The sequence below is a fragment of the Mauremys mutica genome, chromosome 26, assembly GCF_020497125.1.
Source record: "Mauremys mutica isolate MM-2020 ecotype Southern chromosome 26, ASM2049712v1, whole genome shotgun sequence".
NCBI classification, from domain to species: Eukaryota; Metazoa; Chordata; order Testudines; family Geoemydidae; genus Mauremys; species Mauremys mutica.
Window position 1 is genome coordinate 11,476,076 of NC_059097.1, and position 25,090 is coordinate 11,501,165.

Consider the following 25,090-nt stretch of genomic DNA (forward strand, 5'->3'; position numbering starts at 1 on the left):
CAGGGGCAGTGTCAGATGCTCGCAGGGCAGATGTGGACAGCTATGCATGGGGCAAACCTGCCCTGGGGCAGATGTGGCCAGATGTGCAGGGTGCCAAATGTTATCAGGGACAGATGCGCATGTGTCCAACCTGAAAATAGACGGATGCAGATGTGGCGAACCTCATGGAGGACCTGTGGCAAACCAGGGCCAGGACAGATGGGGACAGATGTGCCCATGGCAAACCTCATGAAATATAGTTGTGGACGGATGTGGACGGGGCCGGCTAGCCTCACAGTATATGTGGACAGATATTGCATGGGGCGAACCTCTGGAGGGACAGATGTGCAGGTGACAGCCCTTATGTTGGCCAGATGTGCACAGTGCAAACCTGAGGACAGACATGCATGAATGATGGATGGGGTGTAAGAATCAGGGTCCAGGTGCTCCTCCCCGGGGAGAACAGAAGGTTTGAATACCACCCCCCCATAAGTTCAATCAACTGTTTGTATACAGTGTTATTTGACCATAAAAATATCCTGAGTAAGGTATTTTATGCAACCGTGTGATGTTCTGAACTGCCCGGCCCTTGTGAGCAAGGCATCCAGGCTGTGGTTGTGAACATGTGTATGCGAATACAGAGAGAAGTGTCAATTGTAACCATGATGCAACGTTAGCATCACCTCGTGTGAGGGCGGGGAAGCAAAACAGGCCAGGAGAGGCCACCTCCCAAGCCAAGTGTTTACACGAAACCAGTTCCAAGTAACCATCCATTAGCCAGCCCAGGAGATGACAATCAAGAGCCATTACATAGGAACATACGAATGGCCAGACTGGGTCAGACCAATGGCCTATCTAGCCTAATATCCTGTCTTCTGATAGTGGTCGGTGCCAGGAGATTCAGACAGAGAGACCAGGACAGGCAATTTCTCGAGTGATCCATCCCCTACCATCCAGTTCCCGCTTCTGGCCGTCAGATGTTTAGGGACATTCAGAGCATGGGGTTGTCCCCTGATCATCTGGCTAATAGCCATTGATGGACCTATCCTCCATGAACTTCTCTAGTTCTTTTCTGAGCCCTGTTATAGTCTTGGCCTTCACAACATCCTCTGGCAAGGAGTTCCACAGGCTGACTGTGCGTTGTGTGAAGAAATACTTCCTTAGGTTGGTTTTAAACCTGCTCCCTGTTAATTTCATTGGGTGACCCCTGGTTCTTGTGTTATGTGAAGGGGTAAATAACACTTCCGTAGTCACTTTCTAGATTTAGTCACCCCAGTCATGATTTTCTAGATCTCTATCATATCCCCCCTTAGTCATCTCTTTTCTAAGATGAACAGTCTCAGTCTTTTTAATCTCTCTTTATATGGAAGCTGTTCCATACTCCTCATGAGTCCAGCGGAGGGCAACAAAAATGATCAGGGGGGTGGGACACATGACTTGCAAGGACAGGCTGAGATAACAGGGCTTCTTTAGTTTGCAGAAGAGAAGAGTGAGGGGGGAATTTGATAGCAGCCTTCAACTACCTGACGGGGGGGGGGGGGGTTCCAAAGATGGAGCTCGGCTGTTCTTAGTGGTGGTAGATGACAGAAGGGGGGAGGGATAGCTCAGTGGTTTGAGCATTGGCCTGCTAAATCCAGGGTTGTAAATTCAATCCTTGAGGGGGCCATTTAGGGATCTGGGGCAAAAATCTGTCTGGGGATTGGTCTTGCTTTGAGCAGCAGGTTGGACTAGATGATCTTCTGAGGTCCCTTCCAGCCCTGATATTCTATGAATGTCTACTTCTAACAAGGAGCAATGGTCTCATGTTGCAGTGGGGGAGGTTTAGGTTGGATATTAGAAAAAACTGTTTCACTAGGCAGGTGGTGAAGCAGTGGAATGGGTTCCCTAGGGAGGTGGTGGAATCTCCTTCCTTAGAGCTTTTTAAGGCCTGGCTTGACAGAGCCCTGGCTGGGATGATTTAGTTGATGTTGGTCCTGCTTTGAGCAGGAGGTTGGACTAGATACCTCCTGAGGTCTCTTCCAGCCCTGATATTCTATGGTTTTTGTTGCCCTTTTCTGTACCTTTTCCAATTTCAATACATCTTTTTTGAGATAGGGCAACCAGAACTGTATGTAATATTCAAGGTGTGGGCCTACCATGGACTTATATAGAAGCAATATGATATTTTCTTATTATCTATCCCTTTCCTAATGGTTCCCAACATTCGGTTTGCTTTTTTGACTGCCGCTGCACATTGAGTGGATGTTTTTCAGAGGACTATCCACCATGACTCCAAGATCTCTTCCTTGAGTGGTAACAGCTAATTTAGCCCCCATCATTTTGAATTATCATTGGGATTCTGTTTTCCAACATGCATTAACTTTGCATTTATCAACACTGAAATTCATCTGCCATTTTGTCACCCACTCGCCTGGTTTTGGGAGATCCTTTGTAACTCTTCGCAGTCTGCTTTGGACTTAACTATCTTGAGTAATGTAGTGGTGGCTGCAAACTTTGCCACCTCCCTGCTCCCCCACTTTTCCAAATCGTTTATGAATATGTTGCACAGCACAGGTCCCAGGACAGACTCCGCTAATTATCTCTTCCCACTGTGAAAACTGATCATTCATTTCTGCTCTGTTGTCGATCTTTTAACCAGTTACTGATCCATGAGAGGAGCCATAGGTGCCGACTCCATGGGTGCTCCGGGGCTCAAGCACCCATGCCAAAAAACATAGGGGTGCTCAGCACCCATGAGCCATAGTGGTTCCTGCCCCCCCACCCCCGGAGTTTTGTACCTGTGGTCTGGTCACAGCACATGCCCTAGCCCCAGGTGGAGCTTGAGTGTGGAATGTGATCTGTGCTGTGCTGCTCCCCATTCTGCCCTGGGGGCAGTGAGATTGTTTGTTTATAAACAGAGGCAGGGTGACTAAGATCACAAAAGTCTTCTCATTAAATTAAATTAAGGATCTTTAGATGATCCTGAAAGCATTCCCAGGCACCCTAGTTAAAAGACAGGAACCAAAGCGCAGGAATAAATGGTGAGTTTTCAGAATGGTGTCAAATGGTGTCCCCCGGAAGTCTGTTCTGGGACCAGTCGTATTCAACATATTCCTAAATGATCTGCAAAAAGAGGTAAACAGGGAGGTGGCAAAATTTGCACACAATACAAAATTACTCAAAAGAGTTAAGCCCAAAGCTGACTGCGAAGCGTTTCAAAGGGATCTCACAAAACTGGGTGACTAGGCAACACGATGGCAGATGAAATTCAATGTTAAGTGCAAAGTACTGCACATGGCAAAATATCATCCCAACTACGCATACAAAATGATGAGGTCTAACTTACCTGCTACCCCTCATCAGGAAAGAGATCTTGGAGTCACTTGCAGTAACCTGGCAGCCCCATGCACAGTTATAAGTATCGTGCTCACTGGGCCTGTATCATCCTGAACTCATTCTCCAGCTTCAGGTGACTTAAAAATAATCTCCAATCATCAACGGGACAGACACAACTGAATAATGTAGCTGTCCTTAATGTGCATGAAGACCATACCAGGGAACTAGATGTAAATAAAATTGCTGACAGTTTCATTCAGAAAGCTACGGTGAGATGTAATGTCTTTAAACCGGGACGTTGGTGAAGACAGCTTGTAAGTGACTGCAATGATATCAATATAGTATAATTCAGGAGAACGTAAATACGTAGTTCATAAGAGCGTAACCATTATTAAAATAGTAAAGATACCAACAATAGACACATTCAGTAACTAGAACAAGAAAGATGTGTATAAAGAGGTTGAAAACAACCTCTCCCCAAAGCTAGCAAAGTCCCGCCCCCACACACACCTCTTCGAAAGCACTCACCAGCAAAAACAAAAGTCAGTGCCTATTGTGATGTTATTGACATGAACTGTGACCGTATCGATCATGGTTGCAACCACTGTTATATCTTTGCAGCAAATCTTGTACAAAGATTGTCGTGTGAGGTGTCTGTGAAAGGTTATGGTTTGCTGGCTATCTGGATGTGTGTCTCATTTTTGCAGTTGAAGTTATGAATATTGGCTATGCACTTGTATCTCAGTGTGTTTGATGCCAAGTAGCATTAGGGAAGCATTTGGTCAGCTTCTCAAGAAAGGAATTTGCAGATTAAGTGCCCAGTTAAGAAACACTTAACTGACAATGGACCTTGGGAGACTCCAATCCACATCTGAGAAGTCTTCCTGGGACGTTCGAGGTAGCATGTGAGCAATGGCTGCTCTACCTGCAAACTGAGTCATGCATGAACATGTGACTTGCCCAGGTGGCTACAAACATCATCTTGTTGCTGTGATTTTGCACAGGAGAACAAAGGGGTTTCCGCCCATAAGAGAGAGAATATAAAAGGCCCTGGGAACCAGGTGTGTAGCTAGTGGGGTTCAAAGGAAGCAGCCGCTTCCCCTCAGCACATTTTCCAAAAGCAGTGCCTTAGTTAGGGGTTACCATGGTGCCAGCGGGCGGGGCCCATGCTCCGCTCTGAAGCTTGGCCTGCCAGCCGGCGCTGAACTCCTACAAGCAAGGGGAAGGGCGGGGGCTGGTCCCTGCGGTGGGGCGGGGCAGCACCGGGCACAGGAAGTGGAAAGTGGCAGTGCTAGAACTGCAGCAGGGGGGCTGGTACCGGGCAGGGCCGCCCGGGGGGGGGCAAGAGGGGCAATTTGCCCCAGGCCCCGAGCCCCACAGGGGCCCCCGTGAGAGTTTTTCGGGGCCCCTGGAGCGGAGTCCCTCACTCGCTCCAGGGGGCCCGGAAAACTCTTGCGGGGCCGGGCGCAGGAGCTTCTTCCGCTCCCAGTCTTCACCGGCGGGGGGTCCTTCCGCTCCGGGGCGGAAGGACCCCCTGCTGGCGAATTACCGCCGAAGACGGAGCGGGTCCCGCCGCCGAAGTTCAGCCCGGTCTTCGGCGGTAATTCGGCGGCGGGGGGCCCTTCCGTTCCGGGACCCGCCGCCGAAGCGCCCCGAAGACCCGCGGCGGGAGCCCCCCTCCTCCGAATTACCGCCGAAGACCGAGCTGCACTTCGGCGGCGGGTCCCGCTTCGGCGGTAATTCGGCGGCGGGGGGGGGGGCCCCCACCGAGGGTCTTCAGGGCAGTTCGGCGGCAGGTCCCGGAACGGAAGGGCCCCCCGCCGCCGAAGACCCCGGAATCCTCTGGGTGGCCCTGGTACCGGGAGCAGCATGGAGCGGCCGTGAGAGGTGGGTGCGGGTGGCCCGGATCCCCCTGCCTGGGGCTCCCCTCGCCCGCCACAGGGCGTGGGCTCTTTCTCTACAGCACTGCCTGCAGTGGGGCTGGGGCTCTCCCGGGGCTCTGCCCAGCACGCGCCCAGCACCCCCGGGGCTGCTCCTGCCTCCCCAGGCTGGGGTCCTGCTGCGGCTTGCGCCCCTCTGCCTCCTCCGTGGGGCAGGCAGCCCCAGGGGGCTGAGGCCGTGCCACCCCTTCCCCAGCTTCCCCCTCCAGCAGCCCCCGCACCAGTTCAGCCCTCGGCCCCACCGGGTCCTGCCCCGCTTCATGCAACCCGCCCCTACCGTGCAGGTGCAGGGGGCGGGGCGGCCCGGCCCGGGGGGACTGGGGGAGCCGCAGCAAAGCCCTGCCCGGAGCTGGTGCAGGACATGAGCCTGGCGCTCAGCCCAGGCTCCGGCATCAGCCTGCAGCGGGGAGCGCAGCCACCCCCCGCCGGCTCGGCTCAGCCCAGCCCCACTCTTAAAGGGACACGGACCCCACCGCGGCTCGGCCTGGCCCGGGGCACGTGGGGGTGTCAAGGTGCGTGCAGGGGGCACCCAGGTGCCTGCAGGGCCCTGGCAATAGATGGGTCTGGGGAGATGCGGAGGGGGTGGGTTACATGGGGTATCCAGGAGGGTCGGTATATGGGAGTATCAGGGTGCATGCGGGGGGGGTGCATGCAGGGGGCTTTGGGGCACGACAGCCCCCAGCACTGCGGTACACTGGTGCAGGTGGGGCGCTGCAGGGCGTGTGCTGAGTTCCTGGCGCTAGCATTGCTGGTGTAGGTCTTGGGATGGGGGGGGGGGGGGCGCCAGCCGCCTCCCAGCATTCGAGAGCGCCCCGGGCTGCCGTCCAGCGTCCTAGAACCAAGAACTCTGCCATTACTGGGTGTAATTGATTCCTGTAACCAGTTTCAGCTCTCGTCTATATTGCTTTCTTTTTATGAATAAACCGTTAGATTTTAGATTCTAAAGGATTGGCAGCAGCGTGATTTGTGGGTAAGACCTGACTTGTATATTGACCTGCGTCTGGGGCTTGGTCTTTTGGGATCGGGAGAACCGTTTTTCTTTTACTGGGGTCTTGGTTTTCATAGACTCTAGGGCTGGAAGGGACCTCGAGAGGTCATCGAGTCCGGTCCCCTGCCCTCATGGCAGGACCAAATACTGTCTAGACCAGATAGAAATTTATCTAACCTACTGTTAAATATCTCCAGAGATGGAGATTCCACAACCTCCCTAGGCAATTTATTCCAGTGTTTAACCACCCTGACAGTTAGGAACTTTTGCCTAATGTCCAACCTAAACCTCCCTTGCTGCAGTTTAAGCCCGTTGCTTCTTGTTCTATCCTTAGAGGCTAAGGTGAACAAGTTTTCTCCCTCCTCCTGATGCCACCCTTTTAGATACCTGAAAACTGCTATCATGTCCCCTCTCGGTCTTCTCTTTCCCAAACTAAACAAACCCAATTCTTTCAGCCTTCGTTCGTAGGTCATGTTCTCAAGACCTTTAATCATTCCTGTTGCTCTTCTCTGGACCCTCTCCCATTTCTCCACATCTTTCTTGAAATGCGGCGCCCAGAACTGGACACAATACTCCAGCTGAGGCCTAACCAGCGCAGAGTAGAGCGGAAGAATGACTTCTCGTGTCTTGCTCACAACACACCTGTTACTGCATCCCAGAATCATGTTTGCTTTTTTTTTTTGCAACAGCATCACTCTGTTGACTCATATTTAGCTTGTGGTCCACTATAACCCCTAGATCCCTTTCTGCCGTACTCCTTCCTAGACCGTCTCTTCCCGTTCTGCATGTGTGAAACTGATTGTTCCTTCCTACGTGGAGCACTTTGCATTTGTCTTTATTAAACTTCATCCTGTTTACCTCAGACCATTTCTCCAATTTGTCCAGATCATTTTGAATTATGACCCTGTCCTCCAAAGCACTTGCAATCCCTCCCAGATTGGTATAATCTGCAAACTTAATAAGCGAACTTTCTATGCCAATATCTAAGTCGTTGATGAAGATATTGAACAAAACCAGTCCCAAAACAGACCCCTGCGGAACCCCACTTGTTACAACTTTCCAGCAGGATTGGGAACCATTAACAACTACTCTCTGAGTACGGTTATCCAGCCAGTTATGCACCCACCTTATAGTAACCCCATCTAAATTGTATTTGCCTAGTTTATTGATAAGAATATCGTGTGAGACCGTATCAAATGCCTTACTAAAGTCTAGGTCTACCACATCAGCCGCTTCTCCCTTATCCACAAGACTCGTTATCCTAGCAAAGAAAGCTCTCAGATTGGTTTGACGTGATTTGTTCTTTACAAATCCATGCTGGCTATTCCCTATCACCTTACCACCTTCCAAGTGTTTGCAGATAATTTCCTTAATTACTTGCTCCATTTATCTTCCCTGGCACAGAAGTTAAACTAATTGGTCGTAATTTCCTGGGTTGTTTTTATTTCCCTTTTTATAGATGGGTATTATATTTGCCCTTTTCCAGTCTTCTGGAATCTCTCCCGTCTCCCATGATTTTCCAAAGATAATAGCTAGAGGCTCAGATACCTCCTCTGTTAGCTCCTGGAGTATTCTAGGATGCATTTCATCAGGCTCTGGTGACTTGCAGACATCTAACTTTTTAAAGTGATTTTTAACTTGGTCTTTTTTTATTTTATCTTCCAAACCTACCCCCTTCCCATTAGCATTCATAACCATTCGTCACCATAGTGAGTGGCACTGGGAAACGGGAGTGTCTACAGGAATTGTTTGTGTGACTTATGGTCTGCCAGTGGGGTGAGACCGAGTCTTCTCTGTTTGGCTGCTTTGGTTTGCCTGAGTAAAGGAAACCACCCTGCCGATGAGCCAAAGGTGATCCTGGATTTAAGTGAAACCCAGAAAGAGTCTGTTGCTGCTCAGGAAAGTGATCCTTTCGAGCAAGCCCTAGGTGAAGAGGGTAAGGGCAGAATTTCTGTGAGGGGGTGAATTGATGCTTTGAGAAGCTCCCAGGGAAAGGAATCCTCACGGTAATCTGTGCAAGCAGTTTGCTGGAACTAAAAGTGTGGAAGTGATTTGACCAAGGCAGTTTCAGTTCCTAACAGCCAGAAATGTTCTGTGGTGAATGGATCCACTGACTTTCCTGTTGAAAGATCCAGTGGGGATGGCTTTGAGAAGATCTCAGATGAACCTAAGAGCTGTTAAGAAAGTTGAACAGCCCTATAACCAAGTGGCTGTGCTCGACCAGTTTGCTGGGCAAACAAGGTTGTTGAGAGAGGAATGTCTCCATGCTGATTCGGTGGGTGGACAGTCTGTGTCTCGGGTTCAGAGGGCAGTTGAGTCTGCAGAGCAGAACGGCTGGGCAGTTAATCTCTGGAGCAGGGCCGGCTTTAGGAAGTGGGGGGGCCCGATTCGAATATCTTGCGGCGGTCCAGGTCTTCGGCAGCGGGTCCTTCGCTCATTCCGGGTCTTCCACGGCACTGAAGGACCCACCACCCTAGACCCGGAGTGAGTGAAGGAAGGACCTGCTGCCAAAATGCTGCCGCCCGGACCGCCGCGGTGAGTAAAAATTAAAAAGTTAGGTGCTCTTCTTTAGGGTGCAGGCGTGGGGCCTGATTCAGGGGAATCGGCCTAAAGTTGGACCTGCTCTGGAGAATGCAGGGACGGGCAGGTATACGCTCATCCCTAGACACTTTGGATATGACTCGTCGTCGCTCAGTGGAATTAACATCGGATTCCATGTGGAAGCAGAGGTCGGTAAGGGAAGGACCACAGAACTTTGAGTCTAACTTGCTGGTGAAAATGGATGGTATCTCTTTACAACAGAGAACTGCCTTGGAAGTGGTAGTGGTTAAGGATCTGAATAGTCGGGAGCAGGCTCCTGTCTCAGTTGATGCAAATTACCTGGCTGGCAGGGAGAAGAAAGACTTACTAATAGCTAAAAGAAGGAGGAATCCTTGTGGCACCTTAGAGACAAACACATTTATTTGGCTTTGTTCATCTCAGGTGCCACAAGGACTCCTCCCTGCTACAGACTAACAGGGCTGACGCCCTGAAACTTGCTAATAGCTGGTAGGGAAGACAACACACCCAGTCAGCCCATGGATTCTGTTTAGCAAGAGAAATCAGGGTTGGATCCTTCAGGGAGCTCCCGGCGAGACCAGGGTGCTGAAGGCTCCGAGGTCGGTCCCAGGAGGCATCGAAGCCAAGGATGCTTCCCCTAGCAGAGTATGCCAGAGCAGTACCAGAGCACCGAGCCTGTGACCTCCCTGACAGAGGCTGCAAATGCCGCCCCCTCTCTGTTTCTCCGCCCCCCCCTCCCCACATACACCCTTTCCAAATCATTTATGAATGTGTTGCACCGCACTGGTCCCAGGACAGACCCTCGGGGGTGTGACGGAGCAGGGAGGATTGAGCTGGGGATGTTGCGGGGGAGTTTTGCAGGTACTGTCTGCCCTGGGGATGGGATATCAGGGGGGTGACTTCACTTGAGGGATGATACCGGAGCGTGTAATCCAAGCCAGGAGGGGGATGGGGCCAGGTGACACCTTCTGCCTGGGAAGCTGGACAAAGGCTGGAGGAGGAGCCGGGATGTGTGGCTGGAGGAGACGGCTGGAGGGGGGGTTTCAGTTTGGAGCTGGCTGGGGGAACGGAGGGAGCCCCAGGGCTGGGGTCTAAGCTCCCTGCCCCCCAAGACGGACCTGACTGAGGGGGTCCTGTTGTCTGTACCTACAAGCTCTGTGCTGGACTGTGTTTCTGTCGTCTAATAAACCTTCTGTGTTACGGGCTGGCTGAGAGTCACCGTGAATCGCAGGAAGTGGAGGGGTGCAGGGCCCTGACTCCCCCACACTCTGTGACAGGGGGACCCTACTGTTTACCTCTCCCCACTGGGAAAACTGCCCATTCATCCCTCCTCCGTTGTCGAGCTATTAACCAGTTACTGATCCATGTGAGAATCCATGAACGTTCATGGGAGACATGGTGACATCCATCAAGTCAACAGGGAAATTTCCCCCGCCCCCCAGAATCACCATGTTCGGGGGGACAGGGCGCGCCAGGGCTCGCCGCTGACCAGTTGTTGAGTGGACGGGAGGCGCTCGGGTTGGGGGCGTGGAGAGGAGGGGGCAGAGGGCAGGCAGGGCCTGTGATCCCTTGTGTGAAGTGGGGGACCTACCTGCCCCTTCTCGCAGCTCCACGGTGCGGTACCCCTCGATCCATTGGTAGCAGGGGAAGCGGTAGGTGTCCCCCTCGGGCGATGTCACCTGGACGCAGTTGCAGAGCCAGCCGTCCGAGGGGAAGAAGGAATAGGGCTCCTTGTGCAGTCGGATCAGCACGATCGGCCCCAGGCTTTGTGCGCTGGGCACCTGGTATATGTCCACCTGGGGAGGGAGAGGGCCAGGGGAGCAGGGTTAGACCCCCCCACAGCGCTGGGGGATGCCAGGGATTGCCCCTAATTCCTGCACACGGCTCATTGCTCTTCCGCTCCGGCTTCTGGGGCAAAAGGGGGAACTGCCCTGGCTCATGGGGGTTCTGCCTGAAGTGACCTCCAGGGGCACCACTCAGACGGAGCCCAGAGATTGGGGGTCAGCGCAGCAGTATTGCCAGATCTAACCCAGCCAACGGCTGGCAAAAGGTCGAGAGCCCCACGCCTCTGCTCCCAGCGGGGAGGGGGGAGAACAAGAGATCTAGGGCAGCACTACTGTGGGTAGAGCAGTAGCACGGCGAGATCCAATCAGGAGTCAGGCCCCTGTTGTGCCAGGCGCTGCACAAACCTCGACTGAGATCAGGGCCCCCTTTGCGTCCAGTGCTGCACGGACACATACCGAAAAGCCACAGTCTAAACAGGCAAATTATTATCCTCCCTAGTTCATTAGTTTCTAAGGGCTTTGTATGGGTTAGAAATCATCATGCTTCAGAGCTCTGAACAATAGGGGACAGGAGGGAAATGGGGGCAGTTTAGCCCTTCATTGAGGGGTCTTTTGCAATTTCTTATGAAGCAGCCGGTGTCAGCCACTGTTGGACAGTGGCCCGGTTGGATCCGCTGCTCTGGCCAGTCCCTGCAATGGCAGGGGATTGATTAGGTTGGTGTGCCCAGATGGTGCCAGCAGATGAACCATGCCGCAGAGGATGGAAACGCCCTCAAGGAACCTGACCTGGGGGAGAATTTCCTTCCTGACCCCCAATGTGGTGATTGGTCGGACCCCAACATGTGAGGGAGACACACCAGCCAGGCAGCTAGGAAGAGGATTCTCTGGGTGCCGGCCACCCCGCCGGGTGTCCAAGCATCGATGCTTCAGAGGAAGGTGGGGGAGGAAAAAAAAGCAGACTGCACCCGACCAGTTATTGAGCAGGGAAGGGGGGGAGGTTGTTCCTGACCCCTATGGAAAACCATCTGAAGCCCTGAAGCATGAGAGTGCCTGAATGCAGAGCTGCAGGTGTTCTTCTCGGAAATTTCCCCCTTGGGAGATCCTCAGGAGACAGCTGCTGTGGAGGAGGGAGGACTCATACTCACAGCTCCGGGAGCAAAGTCCTTTCCTTCATGATCCAGCCGGTGCTTGGGGGTCTCCCCGTGAGCTCCCACCAGGGTGATGGAGATAGCGCTGCAGGTGCTGGCCGCCAGGCCCTGCCCGGTGGTCACCCAGACGGTGTAGGTGGCCATGGGGCAATGTCAGGAGGTGGTTTGCTCACGCTCCCTCCAGCCGGTGAGTTGGGACATTAAGAGCAGCTCCCAGCGGGCGAAGGAGATTGTTTTTTGGCAGCTCCGCCCTGCAGACCACGTCTGGCTTGCTGACTCGCTCCTGGATAATTGCATCTAGCTGTAGGCCAGGTGCAAGCTGGCTCCAGTGGGGCCCCTCCCAGCACCCACGCACCTGTGAAGAGACTCACCTGAGCCAAGATCTGGCAAAGAGGATTATCACAGACACGCACACGCACACCCCGTGCTCTGGCGAAGGCCTCAGACGTCTTGTGTCTGCTTCGAGCAACTGGGGAGTGGGGGGCATCTTCTCCACCAATGCCTCGCCGGGCAGCCCTTGCAAAATCCCGTCAGCCCAGTCAGGGCTGGATTAACCTTTTGTGGGCCCGGTGCCAAACATATTTGGGGGAATGAAGGGGCCAGGGGAAAGAACACAGCGGGCAGGGTGGATTTGATTGAAATCAGTATTTAAACCACTGGTCAGGAAGACTCGATTTAATCATGGTTTTCTACATAAAAGTGCATTCTCATTGGTTGTTATAAGCTTAATACATATTCTTCACAACTCAGAGATAGCTGTCGGTTTCATTTGTAGAAGGTACCGTACACACGATACATTTTTAAACAGGGATTTATTTTGAAAACTTTTCAGATGAGTTTTACAGCTATATCAGAAAATAAATGACTGGTTATTTCGTTTACCAAAGATAATTGAAGTAGATATTTCTGAAGTCATTGGGAGGTGAACTATCTCCAATTCTCAGAGGGGTAGCCGTGTTAGTCTGGATCTGTAAAAGCAGCAAAGAGTCCTGTGGCACCTTATAGACTAACAGACGTATTGGAGCATGAGCTTTCGTGGGAGAATACCCACTTCGTCGGATGCATGTAGTGGAAATTTCCAGGGGCAGGTATATATATGCAAGCAAGAAGCAGGCTAGAGATAACGAGGTTAGTTCAGTCAGGGAGGATGAGGCCCTCTTCTAGCAGTTGAGGTGTGAAAACCAAGGGAGGAGAAACTGGTTCTGTAGTTGGCAAGCCATTCACAGTCTTTGTTTAATCCTGAGCTGATGGTGTCAAATTTGCAGATGATCTGAAGCACAGCAATTTCTCTTTGAAGTCTGGTCCTGAGGTGTTTTTGCTGCAGGATGGCTACCTTTAAATCTGCTATTGTGTGGCCAGGGAGGTTGAAGTGCTCTCCTACAGGTTTTTGTATACTGCCATTCCTAATATCTGATTTGTGTCCATTTATCCTTTACGTAGGGACTGTCCAGTTTGGCCAATGTACATAGCAGAGGGGCATTGCTGTCATATGATGGCATATATTACATTGGTGGACGTGCAGGTGAATGAACCGGTGATGGTGTGGCTGATCTGGTTAGGTCCTGTGATGGTGTCGCTGGTGTAGATATGTGGGCAGAGTTGGCATCGAGGTTTGTTGCATGGATTGGTTCCTGAGCTAGAGTTACTATGGTGCGGTGTGCAGTTACTGGTGAGAATATGCTTCAGGTTGGCAGGTTGTCTGTGGGCGAGGACTGGCCTGCCACCCAAGGCCTGTGAAAGTGTGGGATCATTGTCCAGGATGGGTTGTAAATCCCTGATGATGCGTTGGAGGGGTTTTAGCTGGGGACTGTATGTGATGGCCAGTGGAGTCCTGTTGGTTTCTTTCTTGGGCTTGTCTTGCAGTAGGAGGCTTCTGGGTACACGTCTGGCTCTGTTGATCTGTTTCCTTATTTCCTCGTGCGGGTATCGTAGTTTTGAGAATGCTTGGTGGAGATTTTGTAGGTGTTGGCCTCTGTCTGAGGGGTTAGAGCTGATGCGGTTGTACCTCAGTGCTTGGCTGTAGACAATGGATCATGTGGTGTGTCCAGGATGGAAGCTGGAGGCATGAAGGTAGGCATAGTGGTCGGTAGGTTTTCGGTATAGGGTGGTCTTAATGTGGCCATCACTTATTTGCACCGTGGTGTCTAGGAAGTGGACCTCCCGTGTAGATTGGTCCAGGCTGAGGTTGATGGTGGGGTGGAAGCTGTTGAAATCATGGTGGAATTTTTCCAGAGTCTCCTTCCCATGGGTCCAGATGATGAAGATGTCATCAATGTAGCGTAGGTAAAGAAGGGGCGTGCGTGGACGGGAGCTGAGGAAGCGTTGTTCCAGGTCAGCCATAAAAATGTTGGCATATTGTCGGGTCATGCGGGTGCCCATAGCGGTGCCACTGATCTGGAGGTATATATTGTCATCAAATTTGAAATAGTTGTGTGTGAGGATAAAGGCACAGAGCTCAGCAACCAGTTGTGCTGTGGCATCATCAGGGATACTGTTCCTGACAGCTTGTATTCCATCTGTGTGTGGGATGTTTGTGTAGAGAGCCTCTACATCCATGGTGGCTAGGATGGTGTTTTCTGGAAGGTCACCAATGCATTGTAGTTTCCTCAGGAAATCAGTGGTGTCACGGAGATAGCTGGGCGTGCTGGTGGCATAGGGTCTGAGTAGAGAGTCCACATATCCAGACAGTCCTTCAGTGAGAGTGCCAATGCCCGAGATGATGGGGCGTCCAGGATTTCCAGGTTTGTGGATCTTGGGTAGTAGATAGAATAACCCTGGTCAGGGCTCTAAGGGTATGTTGATTTGTTCCGGTGTTAGTGTAGGGAGTGTCCTGAGTAGATGATGCAGTTTCTTAGTGTATTCCTCAGTGGGATCTGAGGGAAGTGGCCTGTAGAATTTGGTATTGGAGAGTTGTCTGGCGGCCTCCTTTTGGTAGTCAGACCTGTTCATGATGACTACAGCACCTCCTTTATCAGCCTCTTTGATTATAATGTCAGGATGGTTTCTGAGGCTGTGGATGGCATTGCGTTCTGCACGACTTAGGTTATGAGGCAAGCGATGTTGTTTTTCCACAATTTCTGCCTGTGAACGTCGGCGGAAGCATTCAATGTATAGGTCCAGACTGTCATTTCGACCCTCAGGAGGAGTCCATGTGGAGTTCTTCTTCTTGTGCTGTTGGTGGGAGGGTAACTGTGTATCAGTGCGTTGTTCAGTGTTGTCCTGAAAGTATTCTTTGAGTCGGAGACGGCGAAAGTAGGCTTCCAGATCGCCGCAGAACTGTATCATGTTGGTGGGGGTGGCAGGGCAGAAAGAGAGTCCCCGAGATAGGACAGACTTTTCTTCTGGGCTGAGTGTGTGGTTGGATAGATTGACGATATTGCTGGGTGGGTTAGGGGTACCACGGTTGTGGCCCCACATAGCAGGTAGGAGTTTAGACAGCTTACAGTCCTTTTTCCTTTGTAGAGAGGTGAAGTGAGTAACGTAGATCTCCTGTCTTATTTTAGTGAAGTCCGTTTGTATGGATAAATGGACACAAATCAGATATTAGGAATGGCAATATTCAAAAACCTGTAGGAGAACACTTCAACCTCCCTGGCCACACAATAGCAGATCTTAAGGTGGCCATCCTCCAGCAAAAAAACTTTAGGACCAGACTTCAAAGAGAAACTGCTGAGCTTCAAAAAAAAAAAAAAAAAAAAACAGGAGTACTTGTGGCACCTTAAAGACTAACAAATTTATTTAAGCATGAGCTTTCGTGAGCTACAGCTCACTTCTTCGGATGCATAGAATGGAACACACAGACAGGGGATATTTATACATACAGAGAACATGAAAAGGTGGAAGTATGCATACCAACAGGCAGAGTCTAATCAATTGAGATGAGCTATCAGTAGCAGGAGGAAAAAACACCATTCTGGCCACTATGGATGTGGAAGCCCTCTACACTAACATTCCACACAAAGATGGACTACAAGCCATCAGGAACAGTATCCCCGATAATATCACGGCTAACCTGGTGGCTGAACTTTGTGATTTTGTCCTCACCCACAACTATTTCACATTTGGGGACAATATATATCTTCAAGTCAGTGGCACTGCTATGGGTACCCGCATGGCCCCTCAGTATGCCAACATCTTTATGGCTGACTTAGAACAACGCTTCCTTAGCTCTCGTTCCCTAACGCCCCTACTCTACTTGCGCTACATTGATGACATCTTCATCATCTGGATTCATGGAAAAGAAGCCCTCGAGGAATTCCACCGAGATTTTAACAATTTCCATCCCACCATCAACCTCAGCCTAGACCAATCCACACAAGCGGTCCATTTCCTAGACACTACTGTGCTAATAAACGATGGTCACATAAATACCACCCTATACCGGAAACCCACTGACCGCTATACTTACTTACATGCCTCCAGCTTCCATCCCGGACACACCACACACGATCCATTGTCTACAGCCAAGCTCTAAGATACAACCGTATTTGCTCCAATCCCTCAGACAGAGATAAACACCTACAAGATCTCTATCAAGCATTCTTAAACCTACAATACCCACCTGCTGAAGTGAAAAAACAGATTGACAGAGCCAGAAGAGTACCCAGAAGCCACCTACTACAGGACAGGCCTAAAGAAGAAAATAACAGAACACCACTAGCCATCACCTACAGCCCCCAACTAAAACCTCTCCAGCGCATCATCAAAGATTTACAACCTATCCTTAGAGATGATCCCTCACTCTCACAGATCTTGGGAGACAAGCCAGTCCTCGCTTATAGACAGCCTCCCAACCTGAAGCAAATACTCACCAGCAACCGCACACCATACAACATAAACACTAACCCAGGAACCTATCCTTGCAACAAAGCCCGATGCCAGCTCTGTCCACATATCCATTCAAGTGACACCATCATAGGACCTAATCACATCAGACACGCCATCAGGGGCTCATACACCTGCACATCTACCAACGTGATATATGCCATCATGTGCCAGCAATGCCCCTCTGCCATGTACATTGGCCAAACCGGACAGTCTCTACGCAAAAGAATAAATGGACACAAATCTGACATCAGGAATCATAACATTCAAAAACCAGTGGGAGAACACTTCAACCTCTCTAACCACTCAGTGACAGACTTGAAGGTGGCAATTTTGCAACAAAAAAACTTCAAAAACAGACTCCAAAGAGAAACTGCTGAACTTGAATTAATATGCAAACTAGATACTATTAACTGTGGGTTAAACAAAGACTGGGAATGGTTGGGTCATTACACCAATTGAATCTATTTCCCTATGTTAAGTTCTCCTCACACCTTCTATGGGCCATCTTAATTATCACTTCAAAAAGTTTTTTTCCTCCTGCTAACGATAGCTCATCTCAATTCATTAGACTCTGCCTGTTGGTATGCATACTTCCACCTTTTCATGTTCTCTGTATGTATAAATATCCCGTCTGTGTGTTCCATTCTATGCATCCGAAGAAGTGAGCTGTAGCTCACGAAAGCTCATGCTTAAATAAATTTGTTAGTCTTTAAGGTGCCACAAGTACTCCTGTTTTTTTTTTGGCGGATACAGACTAACACGGCTGCTACTCTGAAACCTGCTGAGCTTCAGTTCATCTGCAAATTTGACACCATCAGCTCAGGATTAAACAAAGACTGTGAATGGCTTGCCAACTACAGAACCAGTTTCTCCTCCCTTGGTTTCCACACCTCTACTGCTAGAACAGGGCCTCATCCTCCCTGATTGAACTAACCTCGTTATCTCTAGCTTGCTTCTTGTTTGCATATATATACCTGCCCCTGGAAATTTCCACTACTTGCATCTGAAGAAGTGGGTATTCACCCACGAAAGCTCATGCTGCTAATTGTCTGTTAGTCTATAAGGTGCCACAGGATTCTTTGCTCCTTTTACAGATCCAGACTAACACGGCTACCCCTCTGATACTCCTGTTACAATGTGTAGCAACATTGTATGGAAAGTGATGAGATTTTACGGTATGATATTACTGAAAAAGCTGCAACCCTAACCTTAAGTTCCTCAGAGACAGCAAGGCAAACAGCTGGTCAAATAGCCATTCTCCACCAGGGGCAAGGTGTGAAGATGACATTTACATTCCATCACAGGGACACTTGAAGCTCGTATCTACGACAGCCTGTCACCATGACTCAGCTGAGAACTGAAGTGGTTTCTAGTACAAAGGACTGAATTATAAAAAGAGGTGAGGAAAATGCATGAGACTCTCTCTCTCTCTCTCCCCCTTTTCCCTCTGCTCATGACAACTCCTGAAGAACTGAATGTGGGCGGCAGGGGCAGGTTAGGGGGAGTCCTGGCTGAAAGGAAAACCAGCCTGTCTCAGCAGATGGTGAGAGAAACATTTGTTTTAAATCCCTTTTAGCTTGTTAAGTTAAACATTAGTTTGTATTTTATCTTTGCATTTCTTTCGTAAACAATACTGACTTTTATGCCTCATTACTTGTAGTCACTTCAAATCTTTTTTTTCAGTAGTTAATAATTTTTGTTTCCTTTTTTTAATCAAACCAGTGTGTTTGGATTAAAGTGTGCTGGAAACTCCATTTGGAATAACAAGGCTGGTGCATGTCATTTTCCACTGATGAAACAACAGATTTCACATGAGCTCCCATTGTTCAGGAGTGTGCTGTGATTCTGGGAGACATCCCAGACAACTTGGTGTTAGCTCTGCCTAGCTTGCTTGATGGCCCATTAAAGACCATCAGCTATTCAACTGACCCGTTGAGAGAAGGCAGATACGCCTTGTAACTCAGCAAAGTATGCAGGGACTCGCCCAAGATGCACATTTCTGGGGGAAGTCTGGGAGCAGAGAATTTTCTGGGGTTCTCCTGTGGGGCACTGTAATCTGTGAGTCAGACTAGCAGCACTCAATACTGTGTAGCTGGGAGCGAGTTACATGCTGGAGACTGCATGTGAAATGCCCAGGAGTGGCTGCTCTCACAGTAGAGCAGTGTAAAAGGCACCCCAGCCTGGGGAACTGAGGGGACACAGCTGTTAACAGTCCAGATTGTACTGTGCTTAATGTCACAGACACTCAATTTCAGAGTCTCTTAAAACATACAGAAAGTAAATCCACGTCCCAGAAATCAAAGTCTCCCTGGCACTGCTTCTTGCTGACAGATGGGTCCAGAGACAGAGTCCTCAGGAAGCTGGGAACATAAGCGTGGGGTTCAGTGGAGAACGGGAACAGGAAGGGCAGGGATATTATTGAATGCAGGATCTCAGCAGTACTAGATGTCAGGATAACACATAGTGCAGCCCATTGGCAAACATAATCCCAGCTATACATATAAAATGATGGGGTCTAAATTAGTTATTTCCATTGATTTATACAAGGGCAATAAGATATTCTCTGTATTACTGTCTATCCCTTTCTAAATAATTCCTAACATCCTGTTTGCTTTTTTGACTTCCGCTGCACACTGCTGGATGTCTTCAGAGAACTATCCACAATGACAAAAAGATCTTTTTTCCTGATTAGCCTAATTTTGCCCCCATCATATTGTATGTATAGTTGGGGTTATTTTTTCCAATCTGCATCACTTGACATTTATACACATTTGCCATTTTGTTGCCCAGTCACTTAGTTTTGTGAGATCTTTTTGAAGTTCTTCACAGTTTGCTTTGGTCTTAACTATCTTGAGCAGTTTAGTATTGTGACGTTATTGATATAATCTGGGACCATATAGAACGTGGTTGCAACCAAGGTCCTGTAGTGGCACCAAATCTTATGTACAGGGGGTTATATAAGGTGTCCAAGACCAGTTTATGGGTTGCTGGTTATAATTATGGTGTCTATATGTATGTATCATTTTGTAGTTGAAGTTATGAGTATTGGCTCTATCCTGTCTGTATTTCAAACTTATGCTGTGCTTCTGGGAGACATCCCAGACAAGCTGGTGTTAGCTCTGCCTAGCATGCTTGATGGCCCATTAAGGACCATCAGCTATTCAACTGACCCATTGAGAGAAGGCAGATACGCCTTGTAACTCAGCAAAGTATGCAGGGACTCGCCCATGTGACTCCAGACTCCATTTTGCTGTCATTTTCCACAGTAAGAACAAAGAAGTGTTCTTACACCTGGAAAAGCCTATAAAAGGCTGATGCCTCATCTCCATCTTGTTTTCAATCCTGCTTTTTACCTCTGGAGGAACTTTGCTACAAACTGAAGCTCTCAACAAAGGACTGACTGACCCATCCCAGAGGAGGATGTACTCCAGAGTCTTGATTTGAACCTGCAGTTTACTCCATCACTGCTACAAGCCTGAACTAAGAACTTTGCCATTACTGCATGTAATTGATTCCATTTAACCAATTCTAGCTCTCATCTTTATCTTTTTCCTTTTATGAATAAACCTTTAGATTTTAGATTCTAAAGGATTTGCAACAGCATGATTTGTGGGTAAGATCTGATGTGTATATTGACCTGGGTCTGGGGCTTGATTCTTTGGGATTGAGAGAACCTTTTTCTTTTATTGGGGTGTTGGTTTTCATAACCATTCCTCCCCAGGACGAGTGCACTGGTGGTGATACTGGAAGACTGGAGTGTCTAAGGGAATTGCTTGTGTGACTTGTGGTTAACCAGTGGAGTGAAACCAAAGTCCTCTTTGTCTGGCTGGTTTGGTTTGGTTTGCCTTAGAGGTGAAAAAATCCCAGCCTTGGGCTGTAACTGCCCTGTTTTAAGCGATTTGTCACTCTCAGCTGGGTCCCACCAGAACCGCATCATCACAAGTATCATCTGCAAACTTTGCCACCTCACAGTTTACCCCTTTCTCCAGATCATTTATGAATATGTTGAATACGATTGGTCATAGGACTGACCCTTGGGGAACACCACTCCTCTCCATTCTGAAAATTTACCATTTATTCCTACCCTTTGTTCCCTGTCTTTTAACCAGTTCTCAATCCATGAAAATATCTTCCCTCTTATCCCATGATAATATAATTTATGTAAGAGCCTTTGGTGAGGGACCTTGTCAAAGGCTTTCTGGAAATCTAAGTACACTATGTCCACTGGATCTCCCTTGTCCACATGTTTGTTGACACCTTCAAAGAACTCTAATAGATTAGTAAGACATGATTTCCCTTTACAGAAACCATATTGACTTTTGCTCAACAATTTTTGTTCTATGTGCCTGACAATTTTATTCCTTTACTATTGTTTCAACTAATTTGCCTGGTACAGACGTTAGACTGACCGGTCTGTAACTGCCAGGATCACCTCTAGAGCCCTTTTTAAATATTGGCGTTAGATTAGCAATCTTCCAGTCATTGGATACAGAAGCCGATTTAAAGACAGGTTATAAACCATAGCTAATAGTTCCTCAATTTTACATTTGATTTCCTTCAGTGCTCCTGGTAAATACCATCTGGTTCCGGTGACTTGTTACAATTAAGTTTATCAAGTAGTTCCAAAACCTGCTCTAGTGACACTTCAATCTGTGGCAGTTCCTCAGATTTGTCACCCACAAAAGGTTTGGGAATCTCACCAACATCCTCAGCCATGAAGACTGAAGCAAAGAATCCATTTAGTTTCTCTGTAGTGACTTTCTCGTCTTTAAGGGCTCCTTTTGTATCTCAATCGTCCAGTGGCCCCAGGCTTCCTGCTTTTGTTATTACCTTTTGAGTTTAAACTCCTCTTTGGCTTTTCTTATTACATTTTTACACTTAATTTGGTAGTGTTTATGCTCCTTTCTATGTACCTCACTAGGATTTGACTTCCACTTTTTAAAAGATGCCTTTTTATCTCTCATTGCTTCTTTTACATGGTCGTTAAGCCACGGTGACTCTTTTTTAGTTCTTTTGCTGTGTTTTTTAATTTGGGGTATATATTTAATTTGGGCCTCTCATATTGTGTTTTTGAAAAGTGTCCATGCAGCTTGCAGGGATTTCACTCTAGTCATTGTACCTTTTAATTTCTGTTTAACTAGCCCTCTCATTTTTGCATAGTTCCCCTTCCTGAAATTAAATGCCAGTGTTGAGCTGTTCTTCCCACCACAGGAATGTTAAATGTTGTTATATTATGGTCACTATTTCCAAGCGGTCCTGTTACAGTTAGCCCTTGGACTAGATCCTGCGCGCCACTCAGGACTAAATCGAGAGTTGCTTCTCCCATTGCGGGTTCTTGTACCAGCTGCTCCAAGAAACAGTCATTTAAAGGATCCAGAAATTTTGTCTCTGCATTTTGTCCTGAGGTGACATGTACCCAGTCAATATGGGGATAATTGAAATCTCCCACTATGATGGAGTTCTTTATTTTGATAGCCTCTCTAATCTCCCTTCGCATTTCATCCTCACTATCGCTGTCTTTGACAGGTGGTCGATAACAGCTCCCTATTCTAATATTCTTATTAGAGCATGGAATTACTATCCAGAGAGATTCTATGGAACATGCAGTTTCATTTAAGGTTTTTACTTCATTTGAGTTTACATTTTCTTTAACATACAGTGCCACTCCCCTCTCCACACCCCCCCCCCCCCCCGAGTATGGGAGGATCCAGTGGACATAGTGTATTAGATTTCCAGAAAGCCTTTGACAAGGTCCCTCACCAAAGGCTCTTACGTAAATTAAGCTGTCATGGGATAAAAGGGAAGGTCCTTTCATGGATTGAGAACTGGTTAAAGGACAGGGAACAAAGAGTAGGAATTAATGGTAAATTCTCAGAATGGAGAGGGGTAACTAGTGGTGTTCCCCAAGAGTCAGTCCTAGGACCAATCCTATTCAATTTATTCATAAATGATCTGGAGAAAGGGGTAAACAGTGAGGTGGCAAAGTTTGCAGATGATACTAAACTGCTCAAGATAGTTAAGACCAAAGCAGATTGTGAAGAACTTAAAAAAGAGCTCACAAAACTAAGAAATTGGGCAACAAAATGGCAAATGGAATTTAATGTGGATAAATGTAAAGGAGTGCACATTGGAAAAAATAACCCCAACTATACATACAATATGATGGGGGCTAATTTAGCTACAACGAGTCAGGAAAAAAGATCTTGGAGTCATCGTGGATAGTTCTCTGAAGATGTCCACGCAGTGTGCAGAGGCGGTCAAAAAAACAAACAGGATGTTAGGAATCATTAAAAAGGGGATAGAGAATAAGACTGAGAATATATTATTGCCCTTATATAAATCCATGGTACACCCACATCTCGAATACTGTTTACAGATGTGGTCTCCTCACCTCAAAAAAGATATTCTAGCACTAGAGAAGGTTCAGAAAAGGGCAACTAAAATGATTAGGGGTTTAGAGAGGGTCCCATATGAGGAAAGATTAAAGAGGCTAGGTCTCTTCAGCTTGGAAAAGAGAAGACTACGGGGGGATATGATAGAGGTCTATAAAATCATGAGTGATGTGGAGAAAGTGGATAAGGAAAAGATATTTACTTATTCCCATAATACAAGAACTAGGGGTCACCATATGAAATTAATAGGCAGCAGGTTTAAAACAAATAAAAGAAAGTTCTTCTTCACACAGCGCACAGTCAACTTGTGGAACGCCTTACCTGAGGAAGTTGTGAAGGCTAGGACTATAAGAATGTTTAAAAGGGAACTGGATAAATTCATGGTGGCTAAGTCCATAAATGGCTATTAGCCAGGATGGGTAAAGAATGGTGTCCCTAGCCTCTGTTTGTCAGAGGATGGAGATGGATGGCAGGAGAGAGATCACTTCATCATTGCCTGTTAGGTTCACTCCCTCTGGGGCACCTGGCATTGGCCACTATCAGTAGAGAGATACTGGGCTGGATGGACCTTTGGTCTGACCCGGTATGGCCATTCTTATGACCTGCTCTGTCCTTCCGATATATTTTGTACCCTGGAATGATTGTGTCCCATTGATTGTCTTCACTCCACCAGGTTTCTGTGATGCCTATTATGTCAATATCCTCCTTTAACACGAGGCACTCTAATTCACCCATCCTATTATTTAGACTTCTAGCATTTGTGTACAAGCACTTGAAAAACTTGTCACTGTTTATTTGTCTGCCCTTTTCTGATGAGTCAGATTCTTGTGTGTGTGAATGATCTGGCCCCTACTTTATCCTCTTCCAGCCTCTCTGCCTGACTAGAACTAGAAAATCTCTATCACTAGACTCCCCTCTAAGACAAGTCTCTGTCCGATCCACGAGCACCTCTGCAGCCATTGGCTTTCCCCCATCTCTTACTTTAAAAACTGCTCTACAACCTTTTTAATGTTAAGTGCCAGCAGTCTGGTTCCACTTTGGTTTAGGTGGAGCCCATCCCCAAAGTTTCCCCAGTTCCTAATCAATCTAAACGCCTCCTCTCTACACCATCATCTCATCCACCCATTGAGACTCTGAAGCTCTGCCTGCCTACCTGGCCCTGTGCGTGGAACTGGAAGCATTCCTGAGAATGCCACCATAGAGGTCTCAGATTTCAGTCTCTTTCCTAGCAGACTAAATTTGGCCTCCAGGACGTCTCACCTACCGTTCCTTATGTCACTGGTGCCTACATGTACCACGACCACCGGCTCCTCCCCAGTACTACACATAAATCTATGTAGATGCCTTGAGAAATCAGCAACCTTTGTACCAAGCAGACAAGTCACCATACGGTTCTCCCGGTCATCACAAACCCAGCTATCCTTGTTTCTAATGATCAAATCTCCCATTACTAACAGCTGCCTTTTCTTAATGCCTGGGGTTCCCTCCCCGGAGAGGTAACCTCAGTGCAAGAGGTTACCCCAACACCATCTGGAAGGAGGGTCCCAATTATGGGAAGGTTTCCCTCTGCTCCCATTGACAGCTCTCCTTCCCTGGGCCTTTCGTCCTCCTCAACAGCGCAGTGGCTGTTTGACCGGAGGTGGGGAAATCTACAGTGTCCCGGAAAGCCTCCTCAACATACTTCTCTGCTTCCCTTAGCGTCTCCAGTTCCACCACCCTGGCCTCCAAAGCCTCCACGCGCTCTCCGAGGGCCAGGAGCTCCTTGCACCGAATGCACACGTAAGCCACCTGCCCACAGGGCAGGTAATCATACATGCTACATTGAGAGCAATAAACAGGATAGCCCCCACTCTGCTGCTGGGCTTCTGCCTGCATTCTCTCTTACAGCTACCTAGGTTAACAACAGGGTTTTTGTTTCAATCAAGAAGTTTGTATTATAGCTTAAATGTTTTAAAGAATGGCAAGAGCACCTCGCCCCCTTCCCACTCCCCTTCCAAACTCCCTCACGAAGCTCCCCATTGGCAGCCCTGTTTGAAAAGCTCCCTGGTCACTTGCTCACTGCTTTACAAAGCACTCCCCTATCACATACCCCCCTGCCCCCAGCCCCTGCTTGAGCCACTCAGGGTAGGGGGCTGGGAGCACCCCCAGTACCCCAGCC

At 48.4% G+C, this 25,090-nt stretch overlaps 2 protein-coding genes across 3 annotated transcripts in view; both read right to left on the reverse strand.

Moving 5' to 3' along the window:
• Positions 1–25,090, reverse strand: part of LOC123356632 — a 1,710,063-nt gene that overhangs the window by 708,841 nt on the left and 976,132 nt on the right.
• Positions 1–25,090, reverse strand: part of LOC123356641 (hydroperoxide isomerase ALOXE3-like) — a 52,075-nt gene that overhangs the window by 25,572 nt on the left and 1,413 nt on the right. The window contains exons 2-3 of one of the 2 annotated variants that reach the window (XM_045000013.1): positions 11,711–12,068; positions 10,373–10,577 (exon numbers count right to left, since the gene is read on the reverse strand). In XM_045000013.1, coding sequence (XP_044855948.1) covers positions 10,373–10,577; positions 11,711–11,857 — 352 coding nt within the window. In that variant the 5' untranslated portion in view covers positions 11,858–12,068. Of the gene's footprint in view, positions 1–10,372; positions 10,578–11,710; positions 12,706–25,090 lie in introns of those variants that run through there. The other variant, XM_045000014.1, reaches the window with a different exon arrangement.